This window comes from Antennarius striatus, chromosome 3, assembly GCF_040054535.1.
Source record: "Antennarius striatus isolate MH-2024 chromosome 3, ASM4005453v1, whole genome shotgun sequence".
Classification (NCBI taxonomy): Eukaryota; Metazoa; Chordata; class Actinopteri; order Lophiiformes; family Antennariidae; genus Antennarius; species Antennarius striatus.
The window spans coordinates 14,659,860-14,676,972 of record NC_090778.1 but is presented as its reverse complement, the minus strand read 5'-3'; the positions used below and the strand labels follow the sequence as shown (position 1 = coordinate 14,676,972).

At 39.8% G+C, this 17,113-nt stretch overlaps 1 protein-coding gene across 4 annotated transcripts in view; it reads right to left on the bottom strand.

Moving 5' to 3' along the window:
- gak (cyclin G associated kinase) overlaps nt 1-17,113 on the bottom strand; it is a 28,968-nt gene that overhangs the window by 8,721 nt on the left and 3,134 nt on the right. For all 4 annotated transcript variants that reach the window (XM_068310037.1, XM_068310038.1, XM_068310040.1 and 1 more), the window contains exons 2-15: nt 15,283-15,344; nt 14,129-14,188; nt 13,119-13,233; nt 12,542-12,684; nt 12,179-12,304; nt 11,246-11,335; nt 10,415-10,550; nt 9,882-9,994; nt 7,895-7,973; nt 7,125-7,242; nt 1,177-1,226; nt 898-1,046; nt 542-664; nt 238-371 (exon numbers count right to left, since the gene is read on the bottom strand). In XM_068310037.1, coding sequence (XP_068166138.1) covers nt 238-371; nt 542-664; nt 898-1,046; nt 1,177-1,226; nt 7,125-7,242; nt 7,895-7,973; nt 9,882-9,994; nt 10,415-10,550; nt 11,246-11,335; nt 12,179-12,304; nt 12,542-12,684; nt 13,119-13,233; nt 14,129-14,188; nt 15,283-15,344 — 1,498 coding nt within the window. The remainder of the gene's footprint in view (nt 1-237; nt 372-541; nt 665-897; nt 1,047-1,176; nt 1,227-7,124; nt 7,243-7,894; nt 7,974-9,881; nt 9,995-10,414; nt 10,551-11,245; nt 11,336-12,178; nt 12,305-12,541; nt 12,685-13,118; nt 13,234-14,128; nt 14,189-15,282; nt 15,345-17,113) is intronic.

Below are 17,113 nucleotides of genomic sequence, written 5' to 3'. Positions count from 1 at the left end.
TGTTATGGTACTGTTACCTTTATAAAGAAAAACAACTAAATTGCTGCCGCTTCAGCTTGGTCATTGCACACAATGAGATCTTGATAGTTTTGTTAATTTGTATCTAAAATAACTAAAACATCTGAATTAATTATTTATGGTCTGTTGAGGATCTATTTATTGCAAGGTTGAATCCATTAACTCCCAAAGCCATTTCCTGTTGTGCATCTGTTCAGTCAATTGTAATAGTCTATATACCTCTTGTGTGAGGGTGATATGCCAGGAGGGCAGCGCTTCATTGAGAACATGTAGACAGCTGCCTCAGCTGTTGTAAACAGTCGACAAAAACACAGGAAGGAGCAGACTGCCACTGCCGATGCCGCCCTGCCATCCTATAGAAAGAAAAAAATGTTCAAAACTAATTGTTGCTGTCTAAATGTTCTTCTTTCCATCTACTTATGTCACGCAAACTTCTTTGAAGTCCCCACACCATGCGAACATGTGTAATGAGCTGAGTCAAAAGTTCACATTGCTCTCTAGTTAGTGATGAGAGGGCACTCACCAGACAGTGAACTATGCAGATGTTCCTCTGGTCCTGTTTGAGCCATAAATGCATGCTCTTACATACACTGTAGAGGCTACGCAGGTTGGGGGCACGACGAACCTGCCAATTACACTCTGAAACCTAAATATATAAAAAAGAAATTCTTGAACACAACAAGAACCATAAAAAGCTGCACATCAGTGAAACAGTAGTTTCTCAAAAAAGAAAATACTGCATCAAAAATAAACCTACGTATGGCAGTAATAAGCAGAACAAAAAAAACAATCACCCACACAGAGTCCTAGTATGACACACATCCACCAAACAAAAGCATGGAAACACACGCGGGCGTGTATACACACACACAAACGCACCCTGTTGTGGAATCGCGAAGGCCTGTATGATCGTTTGGAGAGGTTGTAGACAGCATAGTGTCCAGCATGGCGTGAATCCAGGAACAGCCGGACGTCTTCGATGTTGTTCTTTATCGCCGATTCCACCCCCTCAGCTGGAAAAGACATGACTACAAACACACACAAATACAATGACGTGTGTAACAGTATGGAATGAGGGTAATTTTGATCATGCAAACAGTATCCCAATATCCCAAAAATAACAAAAGGTTATGAAAATATAAAAGGTACTATCATTACCTGCTATTCTGGATGTGATGTAGGAAATATCCAGATCACCTTTAGCATAGCTGAAAAAAAAAATACAGTTATAAGTAGAGGTATACGCAAGAATTAGGCGGGGCAAGAAGTGTACTAAATAAAAACAAAATAATCGGTTTGCCCCCGGTTCTGGTAACAAATTGATTCCAAAACAAAGCTTTATGTCACGACATATCAATGGGACAAGGTTTCAAGATGAAGTTCCTAATCAATACCTGAATGTACACCTCTGCCTGACCTATGACACCACATAAGAATTTCTACTGTGTGGTTTGATACACATTACTGGTAAAAAGTTTTAGAACACCTCAATTTTCCCAGAATTTCATTGAAAATGATCCAGTTTCAAGTCGTAGCATAGAACAAAGCATAGAATAAACAATTTAGTAAAAAAAGAAACAATGGAGTAATTTAGAAACCAAAATATATTCTAACCTTTCGAATCATCAAAGTCCCTACCTTTGGCAAATACAACAGTTGAACACACTTGTGGTATTCTTTCTACAATCGAAATCAAATATTTTTTAGAAGGTTCTTCCCAATCCCGTTGCAGAAGTTCCCATACATTTGTAGCACTTGTCAGTGGGTTTGCTTTCACTCTTCTGTCCAGTTCATCCCAAAGCATCTCGACGGGGTTTAAGTAAGGAGACTGTGCTGCCCACTCCATGTTTTCAAATGTAAAATTTTTGTTCTTCGTCTTAAAGTAGTTCTGACATAGCTTGGACCTACAGTATGTACTGGGTCATTCACTTGCAGTAGGATGAACCATGACCAACTAGGAACATCCCAGAGGGAACTGCAGAATGCTCTGCTAGCCATTTTCTGGGCTTGCACTAGGAGGTAGTGTGACTAATCCACTGTGACTCAGTGTAAAAGATTTGAGTAAGTCACACAAAGCCACATTCTGTGTCCAAGACGGCGGCTTGCTATAATAGCAAGTAAAACTTACAAGTAAACATTGACTATTACCAAGAATCAAACTTATTAAAATCAAAGTGTCTAAGTCAAAGTTAAAATGTATTCTAGTGTAAGTAAAACTTACAAGTGTGTTGATCTCTGAATCAGGAACTGGGGTGGGATTACATAAATTTTCTTCTTCCCACTCCCTTTCAGGCAGAATTGTATTGTTGAGTTATGATCTTTGCTTATTATTTGCTTATTTAATTATTTTGTTTGTTGTTGTTTTTTGTTTTGTTTTTCCTTGCCTTGCCTGAAATAAATGAATAACTAACTAACAAGTAAACATTGAGTAATATTTTGAATGACTATCTTCACATAGTGAATGCAAGTTTTCAATTGTTGGGGGGTGTAAAACTACACTCATCATAGGGGTGTGTGGGGGGCATACCTCCCACCAGGGGTCGGGAAATTTTTTAGACAATGGGGTTGTTTACCTGCATTCTGGTGCATTCCGAGGGCAAAATCTTCTGTTCAGTTTACCTACCAAAATACACTAAAGTCAATAGTTCAAGCTTGACTATCTATTTCTATCCTACTTTATGCAGGTAGAAATGTGAGATTCAACAATTGAAAACTTGCATCCACTATGTGAAGATACAGTCATACAAAATATTACTCAGTGTTAACTTGTAAATTTTATTTGGACTAGAAGACATTTTAACTTTGACTTAGACAACACCATTGGTATGCCATAGTTGAGTTTTTTTTAATTCGATGATTTTTCATTTCACTTTAAAAAGGCATGAAAAATAGCAAGCGAGGTGAATACATATTTACATGCATCACTGGTTATTCCTGCCGGTCATTTCAATCGATCATCCTCGCCCTGTCGTGCACCAATTCGCGGGTTTACCTTGTAAAAAAATAATCCTGTTTTTTTTATTGCTTGAGAGCCGGTCGAGACCCGAGTGCATATTCAATGATCGTGAGCGTTCGAGTAGCTTCGGCTATTTTTGTTGGCATTCGGAAATAGCATGCTATTGTTTTCTTATGTTATCGCTCGAGGATTTTCGCGAGTCCAAAAAAGTTTTAAGTTTGAGACTTTTTTTCCTAAAAATAAGAACGCCACTGTGGCTACACAAGCTAAAAACCTTGTAGCCATATGGAAATTACTTCGCCTATGGCGAATTGGCGACTGGCTAGCACAAGCCCAGATTTTGGTTCAGGGTGCCTTTCACTCTGTACAAGTTACCGACTCTGGATCCAACAAAACAGCCTCAGACCATCACACTTCCTCCTCCATGTTTGACAGTTGATGTCACCCACTGAGGAATACTCCTGTCACCCACTTAACGGTGTACATAAGTCCTGCAGTATGATCCCGAGATGTCAAATTTTGATTCATCAGTCCATAACACCTTCTGCCAGTCTTCAATAGTCCACTGGCGGAGTTTAATGGTCCAGGCAAGCCTCTTTTTCTTGCCTTTTGATTAATGACACTATTTACTGATACCTTGACATTTTTGGCAATTTCTCTGTAGGAAAGACCTATGATGAGGTGAAGTCTCAAGTGTTGACGCTCGAATGCACACTGTACTTTCTGTAGTACAACACTGTTCATATTATGCTTACAATGGTATACCAAAATGTGTTCCAAAACAACTTTTACGCAGAAGGGGTTGTGAGTAATTAAGAAACATTGGGATTTTTTAAACTACCTTCTTTTTTTTTTTACCTCTGTAGTTCACCACTTAACCTTTGTACCATTTCAAGTTGTTCAATGGACTTCAAATGCTTGAATTTCATGACAAAACTAGAAAAACTGGGGTGCTTTAAAACTTTTCACCAGTCGGGTACAATCTTCTGACAAATACACATATTACCCTAAATTCCGGGTTTACCTGTGCCCTGAGTTTTTGATGTTGTACATCTGGAAAATTCAATATAGAGGAATAATGACAATGATGAAAACATAGCAATGATTCCCATTGAAAATTTCAATTTAGAACACATAAACAAGCGGTAGGCAAGAAATCCCCAAATCTATTTATGCTGATTATATTCAATTGTATGTTGTTAGGACAGAAGGGTGATGTTGTTAGGGTAGAGGTGATTTGGTAAGCAGCAAACACAGATAAAATGCTTTAATTTAAGTCTAATTTGTTCCTTTACTCACTAATTTTTTTTTTAAATTGTCAAAATTGGTGATTTATTTTCCTGCTCTCTGGTATTTAGTGCTATATAAAGTCTTACCTAATGCCAGCCTGGATTAATATTCCAACAGGTCTAATTTTGATGTTTGAATTGAACCATTATCAAACTTTTGACTTGAATCCCAATCTCAATTTGTTAGATTATCCAGACTATTTCCTCTACCACGCATTGACCGTACATTTTACTCATTTTATTTTCTAGTCATTCAATCCTTCCGTTCACTCATAAAATTACAGGCATTAGTCCATTTACGTCACACGCTGCAATCATTCCAGTGAATTATTGAATGTGTGATGTTAGGAACAGCAAGCTGTGATCACAGATGCAGCACAGCAAATGGCCTTCTAGCTTTTTTTCCCCTTCTAAACACAGACTACAGGAACACACAAAGCAATGTATGAGTTAACGCACTTCAAGACCCATATTTACCTTGGGTTGCTAGGTGATGGACACATACAGGGGGCATGAGGGATCGGGACAGAGAAAAGACACAAAAAAAAATAAACAAAATGACCAAACAAATGAAAGGAATTGATGATGGAATAACCTAATAAAACATAAAAACTTAAATGAAAAGGTCGGAATTGGTGAGGTAGAATATTTTTCGAGGAACCCACCTATGTTTGAAATGAGCAAAAACAGTCATTTCTGCAGTGTCAAAGACAGCTGCCAAGTAGTGACTAGTGGGTGTTGACAAAACCACAAGATAAGGTAAACTGAAATATAGCTTATTGATTCCAGAGTGGAAAAGCATGTTTCAGAAAGCCAAGCAGTAAATGTTCCTTTAAAACAGAAATCTGGGGCCAGATGTAATGTGACATGAAGATGCAGATATACAATTTTCTAGACTTCATGCTGATGTCTTACACTAGAAGAGCAGTATTGTTCAGAAAACCGTTATGCCATTTTGTGGTTGAAATAAAATTTGAGTGATCATGCAGTTCAAGGGCAGTTTAAGGGCAGCCCCCATTTTGTGGGGGGAGCGATGACCCAATCCCGGCACAAAGATACTGACTCTTAAGACATGGAATGTCACCTCGCTGAGGGGAAAGGATCTGTAGCTTGCTAGGAAGGTTGTGAGGTGGGCAATGACAGTGAGAACCGGAAAGGGGTGAGTTAGATCAATTGCCTCCTGATCTAAACACGGGTGGTGTTCTGTTATTGGACTTGTGCTAGTGACAGTTTGTTCATAACAAACATCTTGTTCAAACACAGGGATGTCCATAGGTACACATGGTTAAAGGACACCCTAGGCTGAAGGTCAATGATCGACTTTCTCATATCATATCTCCAACCGTGTGTCTTAGAGACTAAGGTAGAGAGAGGGCCAGAGCTGTCAAATAATCACCACCTGGTTGTGATCAGCAGGAAGGGCAAGAGCCCAGACAGACTCAGCAGGCCCAAATGTGTCTTGCGGATCTGTTGGGAATATCTGGAGGAACCTTCTGTCAATGAGGTCTTCCACTACCACCTCCAGGAGAACTTCTCCCAGACCCCACAAGAAGCAGGGAACATTGGGTCAGAGGGGACCTTGTTCTCTACCAACATTGCTACTCGGAGCTGTGGTCAGAAGGTCTCCAGTGCCTGTCTCGGTGGCAACTCCGGAACCCGGTGGTGGACGTCGGAAGTAATGGATACCGTGACACTGATGGAGAAGTCCGAGTCTTGTTAACGGTGGGACTCCGGAGGCAGATAGCAGGTACAGAGGATTGGACAGATAGGCAAAATTTAGATTCAGGAGGAAGAACAAGGTTTTCATCAAGGTTGAAGAACACTGGACCAGTCCTGCGCTCTCCATCGAGTGCTTGGGAGTTCATGGGAGTTTTCCCAACCAGACCATATGTGCTTTGTAGATTTGGAGGAGGCGTGACACAACAGTGTACCTTGTTGTGTCAAGTGGTGAGTGCCCTGGGAGTATGGGTTCGAGGCTCTGTGAAGGGCTGTCTGATCCCTGTATGACCGAAGCCGGAACTTGGTTTGCCGGCAGTAAGTCACACCTGTTTCAGGTGCATTTTTGGACTTTGGTAGGGCTGCTCTTTATCGCTGGTTCTGTTAATAATCTTTATGGAGAGAATTTCTATGGGTAGCCAGGAGCCGGAAGGTGTCTTTTTTGAGGACAAAAGGATTTCATCAGTTTCTTTCGGATGATGTTGTCCTGTTGGTCTCATCAAACCTGGAGCGGTTTGCTCCAAGTAGAACTCTAAGTAGAGCCGCTACTCCTTCATATTGAGCAGAGCCAGCTGAGGTGGCTTGGGCATCCATTTCAGACGCCTCCCAGACTCCTCCCTGAGGAGGAGTTCCGGACATGTCCTACCAGGATGCGGCCTTGGACAAGGCCCAGGACACACTGGAGAGACTCTGTCCCTCAGCTGGCCTGGTAACGCCTCGGGATTCTCCCAAAAGGGCTAGATGAAGTGTTTGGCGAGAGGGAAGTATGGGAATCCCATTTGAGATTGCTCCCTCAGTGACCGGGCTCTGGATTTAGCAGTTGAAGATGGATGGATGGATGGATGGATAATCATAAAGTGAATACCAAAGTGGTGGGAGGGAATAAATAATTAACCAACAAGTGTGAATATGTTCCTTTATAACAGAGTGCAAAATGTGAAATGTTTGAGTATCCCATTAACTATGTTCGTCCAAACAGAAACATGATGAGAATCATGAGATCAATGGAACAACACATGCCCAAGTCATCCTAAGTGAAAAAATCAGCGCGAACTGTCCCGGAATGACAAACATTAAACGAAACATTGACATAACACTTTTGACATAAATAAATAACGGTGATAATAAAGGTGAAAATAAATTACCTGGCTACTGATTGGATGACTTTGGAGGAAGTGTCTTTTATGTTGGTCAAGAAGCGCTCTGTCCCACCCCTTAGGATATCAAAGAGGCCACTGGCCGACTGATCAGGATCATACATGCCTATTGATCCAAATATGACACAGTTACAATCATTGTCACAGTTTTAATGCTAAATGAAACAGAAAAAATACTTAGGCACTACTAAAAGGTAGAATCTATAGCTCTGTGAAGTGGGAATGAAGTAAGAAAATGGTCTCTTCACTGCATTTTGTATGACACACAACTTACAAAAACATTTAATGGCATTAAATATAAGCTAAACTGCAAAATTTGCTTGACTTCGCACTGTATAACATCAGTTTGTAGAATCTATGTTGGGGCTGAAATTATGACATCACACTGACTCAGCATCATTTTTTGTTACTGATGGACAGGAAGGCAGGAGGCACTGCTTAAGGAAACCAGCTAACATATTGTGCCTTTGGACAGATGGCTGACTGGCTGTGCAGAAATCCTCTTAATGGATGCTGCACATCGATTATACATGTCTTTTCTGAATGTAGGTATGTAGTGGTTTGAGTGTATGGAACAAAAAATGTTTGGTCTACTATGCCCAATATACAGGAATACTATTTTCTCAAACAATTATTGTCAAAGACCAGCAGAAAAAAAAGACAAATATACTCAGGGTCTTGTGTGGTTAAACCACACACTGATGTGATGACACATCACTAGACACAACAACAACATAGTTATCCAAATAAACATTTACCTGCACTGTTGTGTGTGTTGTGGATCTGCATGGGTGGCTGGGCTCCACTGTTTCCAAAACCTCCGTTCTGCTCCAGCAACTGCAGACATTCATAGCCGTCATATATTGGGCGCCAACAGTAGTACGCACTCAACATCGCAATAGGTAGGTCAACAAAAACCAACACTAAGCTAACAAAAAAAATGTTTGCAAAATGCTGGAAAATGGAAGACAATTTGCAGAACCCAAAATTGTTCCAAACAAAAATAAAATTAAAGCAGAAACCAAAGAGTGGTAAACAGAAAACAGAGGAACCACCCAAAAAGACAAAGGTCCTCAAAAAGGTGCTTAAAAGAAAAAAAAATTTGTTACAAAAAAAGACATCTCAACATTGGAACCCTCAATGCTGAGCAACAGGTTTGTTCTGTTTCTATATGAATTTAAAATAATTCCAGTACAGTAAAATGCAACTGTTGAAAGAATTGAGCAAAATAAAAAGATTTTTAGATAAAAATTTGAATGTCTTGGTCGGTACTAATGCAGACAATCACAGCATCTCGCTTCCCCTCATCGAGATCTACCATATTTCCCTCAGTGTTTCACTTCCATCTCTGACCCTTCCTTCTTTCACAAGACCTCTTTTCTTTCTCGTCTCCTCAGTCTGCCTCTCCATATGTCTGTAGTGTGAAGCAACAGAGAGAGGAGGAGGATTACGTTCCTTATGCCCAGCAGGGAGACCCCTTCTTAACCCTAATCAGATCAGCGATCACCAAATCTGCCCTCACTCTGCACATCTTTATCGGCTTCATTAGGGCTCAGTTTGACAAGAAATGAGTTGGAAAAAAGAAAAACTCCTGAGCTCTCTGTTACCCTACATTCCCCTCAAAAATATTTCAAACATATTCATCTTAAAATCTGAAATAAAAACATTACTCAGGATTATTACACTAGCTAAGCCTGAAATCAGTCATGGTGACAGCAGAAAGTTGTTAAAAGAAATAATAATCTCTGTAAAACCATTGGATTTCTAAAATCAGATTTATATAGTATAAAACACAACCAAGGCTTAGGATTTGGAGATAAGTATCAGGATTTGTGGTAAGAATCGTAAGAGGCTGTGGATGCTTAGTCGTTCATGACCAACCGCAGCGCAGGAAAAGCTGCTCTATTCTAAAACCACGACTACCTCTTAAATCAGAGTGTGCTGAATTAGCAAGTGTGGGTGGTTGATAAAAAATGTTTTCTGCTATTAACACCACCAAAATTAATGGTTTACTACAGCAGTGTTGGCATCACATTGAACTTGTTTATAGTTTTAGTTTCATCCATTTTCCACCCCCCCTCCCCCATTGGACAACGCCAGCTGCACAGGCAGGAGCCTGGGAGAGAGTATACAGACTACACTGTGCTGGTGTGTGCGTGACGGGGAGCAATTTGAGCACAAGTCCGCACACACAGCGGAAGAAGCAGTGTGGTCGGCCTGTCAATAGCCTCTTCACAGGCTGGCTGCCATCGTGATGCTGGGCACCTGCAACTCAACTAATCAACTTCTTAACATGAAAATACAATAATTAGAAGTTGTCACTTTATCAAAACTGCTAAGCAAAACAGGACTCGCTCAAAGCTAAAGATAAGATTTAATAATCACACACACCATCCCTCAATCAAAATCAATTTCCAAAAGAAAGGTCATATCAAATCCTCAATGCATAAGCCTTCTTTGGATACATGTCTCTTGTCTTGTGGCTAAAACGATTAATTTGCTCCATTTCATTGGTGATAACTGGTGAAAACATAAATGTGCATTTACTTAATCCACAAACAAATGGCTTTTTCTTTTGGGATTATGTGCTGCTGTTTTGATTACCATCAAAACAGCAGCCCTGCACTGTAGAATAGGAAAAAGATTGCCAAGTTTTCTCTTCTGTATTGAAATTTGTCAAAACTCACAATACCATTATGATCATAATACCATACACAGCACAAATAAAATTATGTTCATATATACCTCTGTAATAGGAGACTTGGAGTTGACGTTACGTGCTGCTGCTATTTCCTGGAGTTGGTTGACTAACTCTGTGATGGACAGACGTTCCTCTGGGTTGATCTTCAACATGGAACCTGGGCAGCAGCAGAAGGTGGAAGAGGTCAAGGAGAACGAAGAGGTGGGTGAGGAAGAGGACCACAACTACAACTATCCATTCAGGTTGTTTGTGATGAAAAGATTTATAAAAAACAGACTTGTTTGAAGTGCCATGGTATCCGAAATTTGGTAAAACAAGAAATTGAATATATTTAATTTGTAGAAAAGTATCATAACCCACATGTACAAAAGTTTAAGTTGAACACAACAAAAAAAAGTGCATTTATTTGCGAGCAATTTCTAAAAATTCCCCAGGTAAAAGGACAAAATTCACAAGCAGGCAGCGCTGTTCTACCTCATGGTCAGCTTTACATCAGACTTGTAGGTGATAAGAGTAAAACAGAACGTTGGGTGAATAAAAAGACTGACAGAAAGCAGTGGACACAGAACATACTTACGTATGAGGTCATGATAAACAGTGTATTTGGTGTCATTCTGAGGGATGGAGTATTTTCCATTGACAATCTGAAGCTTGGCCCCGTCCTCAAAAGGGTGTTGCTTGAAACACAACAGGTAGAGGATGCATCCAAGGGCCTACATGGGAGAGAGGAAGTAATGATGACAAGAACCTTGAAACCACCTTTCTGAATGAGAGGAAAACAAATCACAAAATAGAGAGGATAACTAATTCAATAATTAGTTGAAAACTTTGTTTCTGTTGTGCTTCTTGTCACAATAAGGCATTTGTTCTATGTACATGAAATGAAATAAAACACTACAACCATAAAAACCGTGGAATTACAAGAATGTTCGATTTTTACTTAATAAGAAGTGACCAAAACCACTTCTCATTAAGTAATTGATGCTGTTTTAACTCAGTCCGCTCCGTCTTGGCTTGGGGACCGGAGGGTGGCCGGTTCAAGACCAGTGTGTGCCAAAAAATGTATGTAGTGTACGGAGGTAGCTGGAGAGATGCCAGATCACCTCCTGAGCAAGGCACCATGCTCCACAAGCTCTTACGGTGGTACGTGGCCACCCGTCACTCTACCATCTCTCTCCATAACTTTCATGCTTACAGGCCCTTGGTGTGTGTATGTGTGTGCGCGCGCTTGTGGTTTGGAAATGTGTAGAATATACTGTATATAAAGAGTGAAAAAAAAATTTCTCCATGGGATTAATAAAGCGAATTGCACTTTCTTTTTCTAACACAGCACTTAATGATTCCCTTGGCTGTAGCGATGATTCCATTGAAACTAATGAATAGGAAGTAAAAAAAGGTACCAGCTAACCCAAATGTCTTGCTTCTCATTGATGGGGAAGTTGGAGTAGAGATCAATCATCTCTGGGGTCCGGTACGCTGGAGTCGTGTTCCTTGTGATCTACACATAAAGAGGAAAACTAAAAAACTCTCAGGCCATGTCCACACGTAGCCGGGTATCTTTTTTCCCTCCGCTTAGAAAGAAATTTGCATCCACACAACATCATTTTAAAAAAAAAGATTTCGTCCCCACAAAACCGCATGAGTGGTTTTAAGTGTTAAAACATATCTTTGAATCATTTTCATCTAAGTCATTCTTCAGAGAACACTCAAAATGTGATTATTATGCATGAAAATTACACAATTCAGTGAAACAAAATTTTAATAAACAAATTAACATGGAAAAAAAAGCTGTTACAAAAGTTTTACCATTTACAAATACATAAATTATCTGTGGTGAAGCTCCTGCATCTGTGTGTGTGTGTGTGTGTGTGTGTGTGTGTGTGTGTGTGTGTGTGTGTGTGTATGGTAGAAATACAATTAACCTGATGGAACAGTGCTTCCTGGACCTCTTCCTGTTAATTTAATCAGTGATTTCTGGTTCCTGCTCAGCATTAATGACACCAGTATTGTCACTGAGTCAATGCCAATCTGAACGTGATTTTTTTTTCCTCTCCAAAAGAAAATATATTTAAATACTGCACATCCTGTAAGTTACTTCATGCTAGAAACCAAAAATGTATTAAAGTCACCTGATACAATGTATTGCAGATCAAAATCAGAGAGATGAAGAAAGTTAGCGAAATATTGTACCATTTTTGAAAATATATTAAGATAAAAATTAGTGTGAAATACCTGAATTGCATAGACTACCTCAACATTAATGGAAAAAAATAAAAAGTCATTGTTTTGAAAAAGAGAAGAAGCCAGTCAAACTAATGCTTGAGGTTGTGTTTGTATGTACCTCATCTTCCACCATTGACCTCTTCTGTGCTGACCAGCTGTAGTCTGGGTAATGTGACACTGTTGTAGCGCTGCCAAAGTCACATAGCTTGATGGTTCCCTGGTTACTAATCAAGAGGTTCTCAATCTGCATCACATTGAGAACACGTTGGATTAGCATGCTAATTAGAATACACTGAAGTAACAACAGCTCATCTAATAGCCTGAGTACTTTAAATCATGTTTCGAATTGCAGTGTCTCACTCATATGATACAACATGCAGTCCTTGGCGTGAGGGGTTTAATTCTTAAGGCTCTGACTATTGTGGATGCTTCATCCTTCAGTAGATTTTTGATTCACCCCAAAAACCTGGCAATGACTCACCTTGAGGTCTCTGTGTATGATTGGAGGCTTCTGCTTGTGCATGTGCTGAACGGCACGACACGTTTGATACAAGATTTTCAATACAGTGTCACATGACAGGGGAGCCCTCAGCTCGACTCGCTTAATAAAGTCCACCAGCTGACCTGGGGAGGAGAAATCCAAACAAATGAGACTTTGGAACACATTTGTGAAAGAATCACCTGCCAATCTACACCTGATTTTCACACTCATATTTAGTTTTTTTTACAAAGAATTTCCAGAAATTACAACGCAGCGCAGATGAAAGTCTTGAGTTGCATAAGTTCCAATGAAGGCCTAAAAAAAAAAGACAAAATGAAAGAGGTCTGCTGTAAATGAGCAGCCTTGGAAGAACTGAGGAAAGCCGATGCTGATGAGAAACCATTTTTTCAGGGGCCCATGTCAGTGAAAGTCACTGAGAATTTCTTCAAATGACAAATTTACTGGAATTTAGTCTGAAGAATGAGCAGGCAATGGGTCAGTGGTGAAGGTAGAAAGCAGGAAACAGAAGACAAAGCACAAGCACACAACACAAGTGTGTTGAAATACATTGGTTCACCTTTACACAACTCAGTGAGGATCAGGAACTCAGCTTGTCCGGTGTCTGACTCCTCCTTACTGATGGAGGCAGCAGAGCAGAACTGAACCACGTTGGGGTGACCAGACAGCTTTTTCTAGAGAGCACACAGGTCAAAGAAAGCTACGTGATGTCAAGCCTAGCCTCGGGTGATGAAGTTAATAGGATTTATTGGTAGTCTGTTGAATCCACTGACCATTCAGTCTCTGGTTGGTACAATAAAATTCATTATTAACTGATTTCAGAAGATATTTCTAACAATTTATGATTGACCAACTCATCCACTGTATTTCACAGCAGAAAAACTAAAATATGCTATTTCTATTTAAAACTGTTATGTAACTTCATGATCAAAGAGCGGTGGTGGGAGGAATTCACTGCTGACTTTTTTCTGCTTTGTCAGCATTCAAGGCAGCAGTTCCAAAACAGTGCTGTAACAGAACATAATGTTTCATCTAAAACTGTCTCAGGATTCCATAATGCGTCACACTGCAGTAAACAACTGTTGCCCATTTGTCATTGTTTGGTCCCTCGACTGATAGTTCATTCACAAAAACTGACACATGACACAAATGACACAAAATAAAATATCCAGTCATTCAATTGTAACAGGTGTCTCACTGCTCAGAAAATATTCCTCCTAGTAACCACTCATTGAAAGGAAGAAACACAATGAACGACTAAAAATTCACAAATGAAGACCTTGTGAGGACAAAGCCATGTATTGTACAGCAAGCTATGTTTGTGAAACCACAATGTTAAGTCCTGTAAATATATGTCAGCACCTGGAATGTATATTATTACAATGTGGCAGCAGAAGTGTGGCACTGCCAACAAAGTGCACTTCATAAATATGGCGGACGTATATTCCGTATTCTTGTTAAGTCATGGGTTGCAGCCAAACTTGCGCTTGTCACTCTTTGTGATAGAACACAAGTCATAAGATAAAAAAAGAATTGTCTTCATGATGGTCTGGAAATGATAAAGGATACCATGAAGCAGACTTCCTGTATGATTTCCTTGTTCTTCTCTTCTTCATTTGACAGCAATCTCTGAAAAAAAAGTGCACACACAGACCATCAGTTTGTTGTTGCTCCGTGACCAAGTCACTTAACTTTTCTTTCACCATGCTGTGACAGGATCCAGTAAACCCATGACTCGGATAAGTGGCTGAAGACGAGACAACTACGGATTATTTTGTCTTCAAGATGAATGAATGCCTCAGAGCAAACTAACATATTACATTGTTCATCAACAGAACATCTGCTTTAATAACACGACTGAATTTTAAGCCAAGGTAACCAGGATAACAAATTAAGATTCGAGATCTCCACCTGACTATGACTGTTACAAGTAAACAACCTCAGTTTGAAGTCTCAACAGCACATTGAAGCACATCAATATTTTTGTTTTTGAGAGAACAATCTTGTGTAACAGAATGCTTTGCCTCTTTCTGTAGGGCACATTTGTAGTTAATAATTTTTTATTACAACAGTGTCTCATCTCATTTGTTTAAAAAGAACAACAATCTTTCTAATGCAATTTAAAAAAAAAAAGATTTTGAGGTATGCTTAGGATGAAGCTTCAGCTTCCTCATTGATACCAAGATGTTTTCTCCTACAATTTTCTTAGAATCTATCTTGGCATCTATACTCTGCAGGTTTCTTCTGGCATAGGAAGGGAAGCAGTCTCAAAGCACCACTGAGCCACTGATCCTGTAACCCAAAAAGTTATGTGTGTCATTGCCCCACAGAACAATGTCCCAAAACACGTGTCTCATCTGGAGGGTCTGAGCTGCTAAAGCAGACTCTTCTTTTATAGGTTGGCCATTCACTTCAAAAAGCACAAGCTTTGTGATTCTGCTCCTATAGTGAGTTTCGGAAAGTTGGTAGAGTGTTTCATCATCTGAATTCTTTCCAGTGTTGAACAAATGTGTGAATGTGAAAAACAATAATTAGATTGTTTGCAAAGCTCCTAAACTTGTTATTTTAATTTGGTTATTGCAAGCTGCAGATAAACGGTATATTTTCATACAATCTTAATATACTGTGGGGTTGATTTAATATGTACACTTCATACATGGGCACTTCATACAAGGGCATATCATAAATATAAGATGAAAGAGGTAGGAAAACCTTCATCTCACCTTGAGGGCATAATCTTTACCACTGCTCATGTCCTGGGCTTCATATACAAATGCAAATCCACCTGAGAAAAAAAGTGCAAAAAGAACCTTAATTGAACACTGATGGGACATGGATGGGCGGCACGGTGGCAAAGTGGGTAGCGCTGTCGCCGCACAGCAAGGCGGGTCCGGGTTCGAGTCCTGCTCTGTGTGGAGTTTGCATGTTCTCCCCGTGTCTGCGTGGGTTCTCTCTGGGTTCTCTGACCTCCAAAAACATGCACTTCAGGTTAATTGGCCCTTCCAAATTGCCCGTAGGAGTGAGTGTTTGTGTGTTTGTATGTCTCTGTGTAGCTCTGCGATGCACTGGTGTGGCACCCAGAGTTTGACCCGCCTCACGCCCTAAACCAGCTGGATTAGGCTCCAGCTCCGTGACCCGCGCAAGCAGACAAAGCGGTCGGGAAATGAATGAATAATACATGGATGCTGAAGCTAATATAATCAGTTAATGTTGAGGTTCAGTCCAGTACTACAGTGCAACAGCTGTCTTAAATTGTCACACTTCCATGTCCGATTTGCTCTGGCAATAGTTTTATTTGTTGAAAAACAAAAGGAAAAAAAAGGGGGACTTCTCTCATCTTTAGTTGACTTTTTAAGAGTTTTTAAGAGGGACATTGCAACAGCACACCATACATCCTATTCTTTTTTATGCAGGATATAGAATTTTTGATTTTCAAATGGAGAGTTAAATTGATCTGTGAAAGGTACAGTTGTGTTCAATATAATAGCAGTCCGTTTAAAAAATTGAGTAAAGCCCAAAATCCTTATTATGGTTTTTATTTCCATGCATTGGGAACACTGCACATTATAATCTAAATCAAAACATGAAGAAAAAAGCAGAAATCCCTCCCACACACCCCGTTGCTCTCGGCGCTGCTATCTTGGACGCAGAATGTGGATCTTTGTGTCTTACTCAATTCTTTTACACTGATCCACAGTGGCTCAGTCATACTACCTCCTACTGCAATCCCAGTATACCTAGATGAGAAGTAAACAAGACAGCTGATGATAAACACACTTTTGGGGGTATGTTTCTAGGATCAAAGAATTACCCAATAGTATTCCGTTGAGCATCAAGCTGATCTGTGAAGCAAGATCATCAACAATTAAATTTAGATGGCTATGATTCCAAAATTATTATTTCAAATTTTTTCAACAAATGCATGTAAAAGTTCATCTTGTAAATATATCTGTTTTATGAGTTTCCTTTGTAAGTGGTGATACATTAAAATAACAAAAACCAAACCCTTTCAGCCACACCTTGCTTCACACACTTAAACAGTCCACTTGTGACAGCCTTATCTGCCAGCCACTAAATAGCCACATCTCAGAAGTTGGACATTAAGACAAGGTCAACTCAAGCAACCTTTTTGCCACCAGCTTTTGCCACACCTTTTCACTGACAGTGTGGCCGCAACTCCAACTGGAGACGTGTGGCCAAAGCTGACTGAACACTTAATTTGTAATTAAGAAGGAAGGAGGCTCAGCTTTTTCTCGAGATATTTCCCAATCTCTAGTTGGAAAAGAAGCCATGAAAAACTCTTCCCAACTGGATCCATGATTACTACAAATATATAAAATTTATACATCCATACACCACAATCTATTTCTTCTTCACTGACCATTATAGTGAGCATGACTTAGTCCAAACAAGCCCAAAGAAAGGTTACCATAGCGATGGGTAAATCAGCAACTAACGTTGCTTTGCATTGTAAAATAAACTAGGGGTTCACACTTTGTCTACAAAGGGCAAGGCTGGTCAGACTTCTTGTTCACTGACTTTTATTTTGGCGGT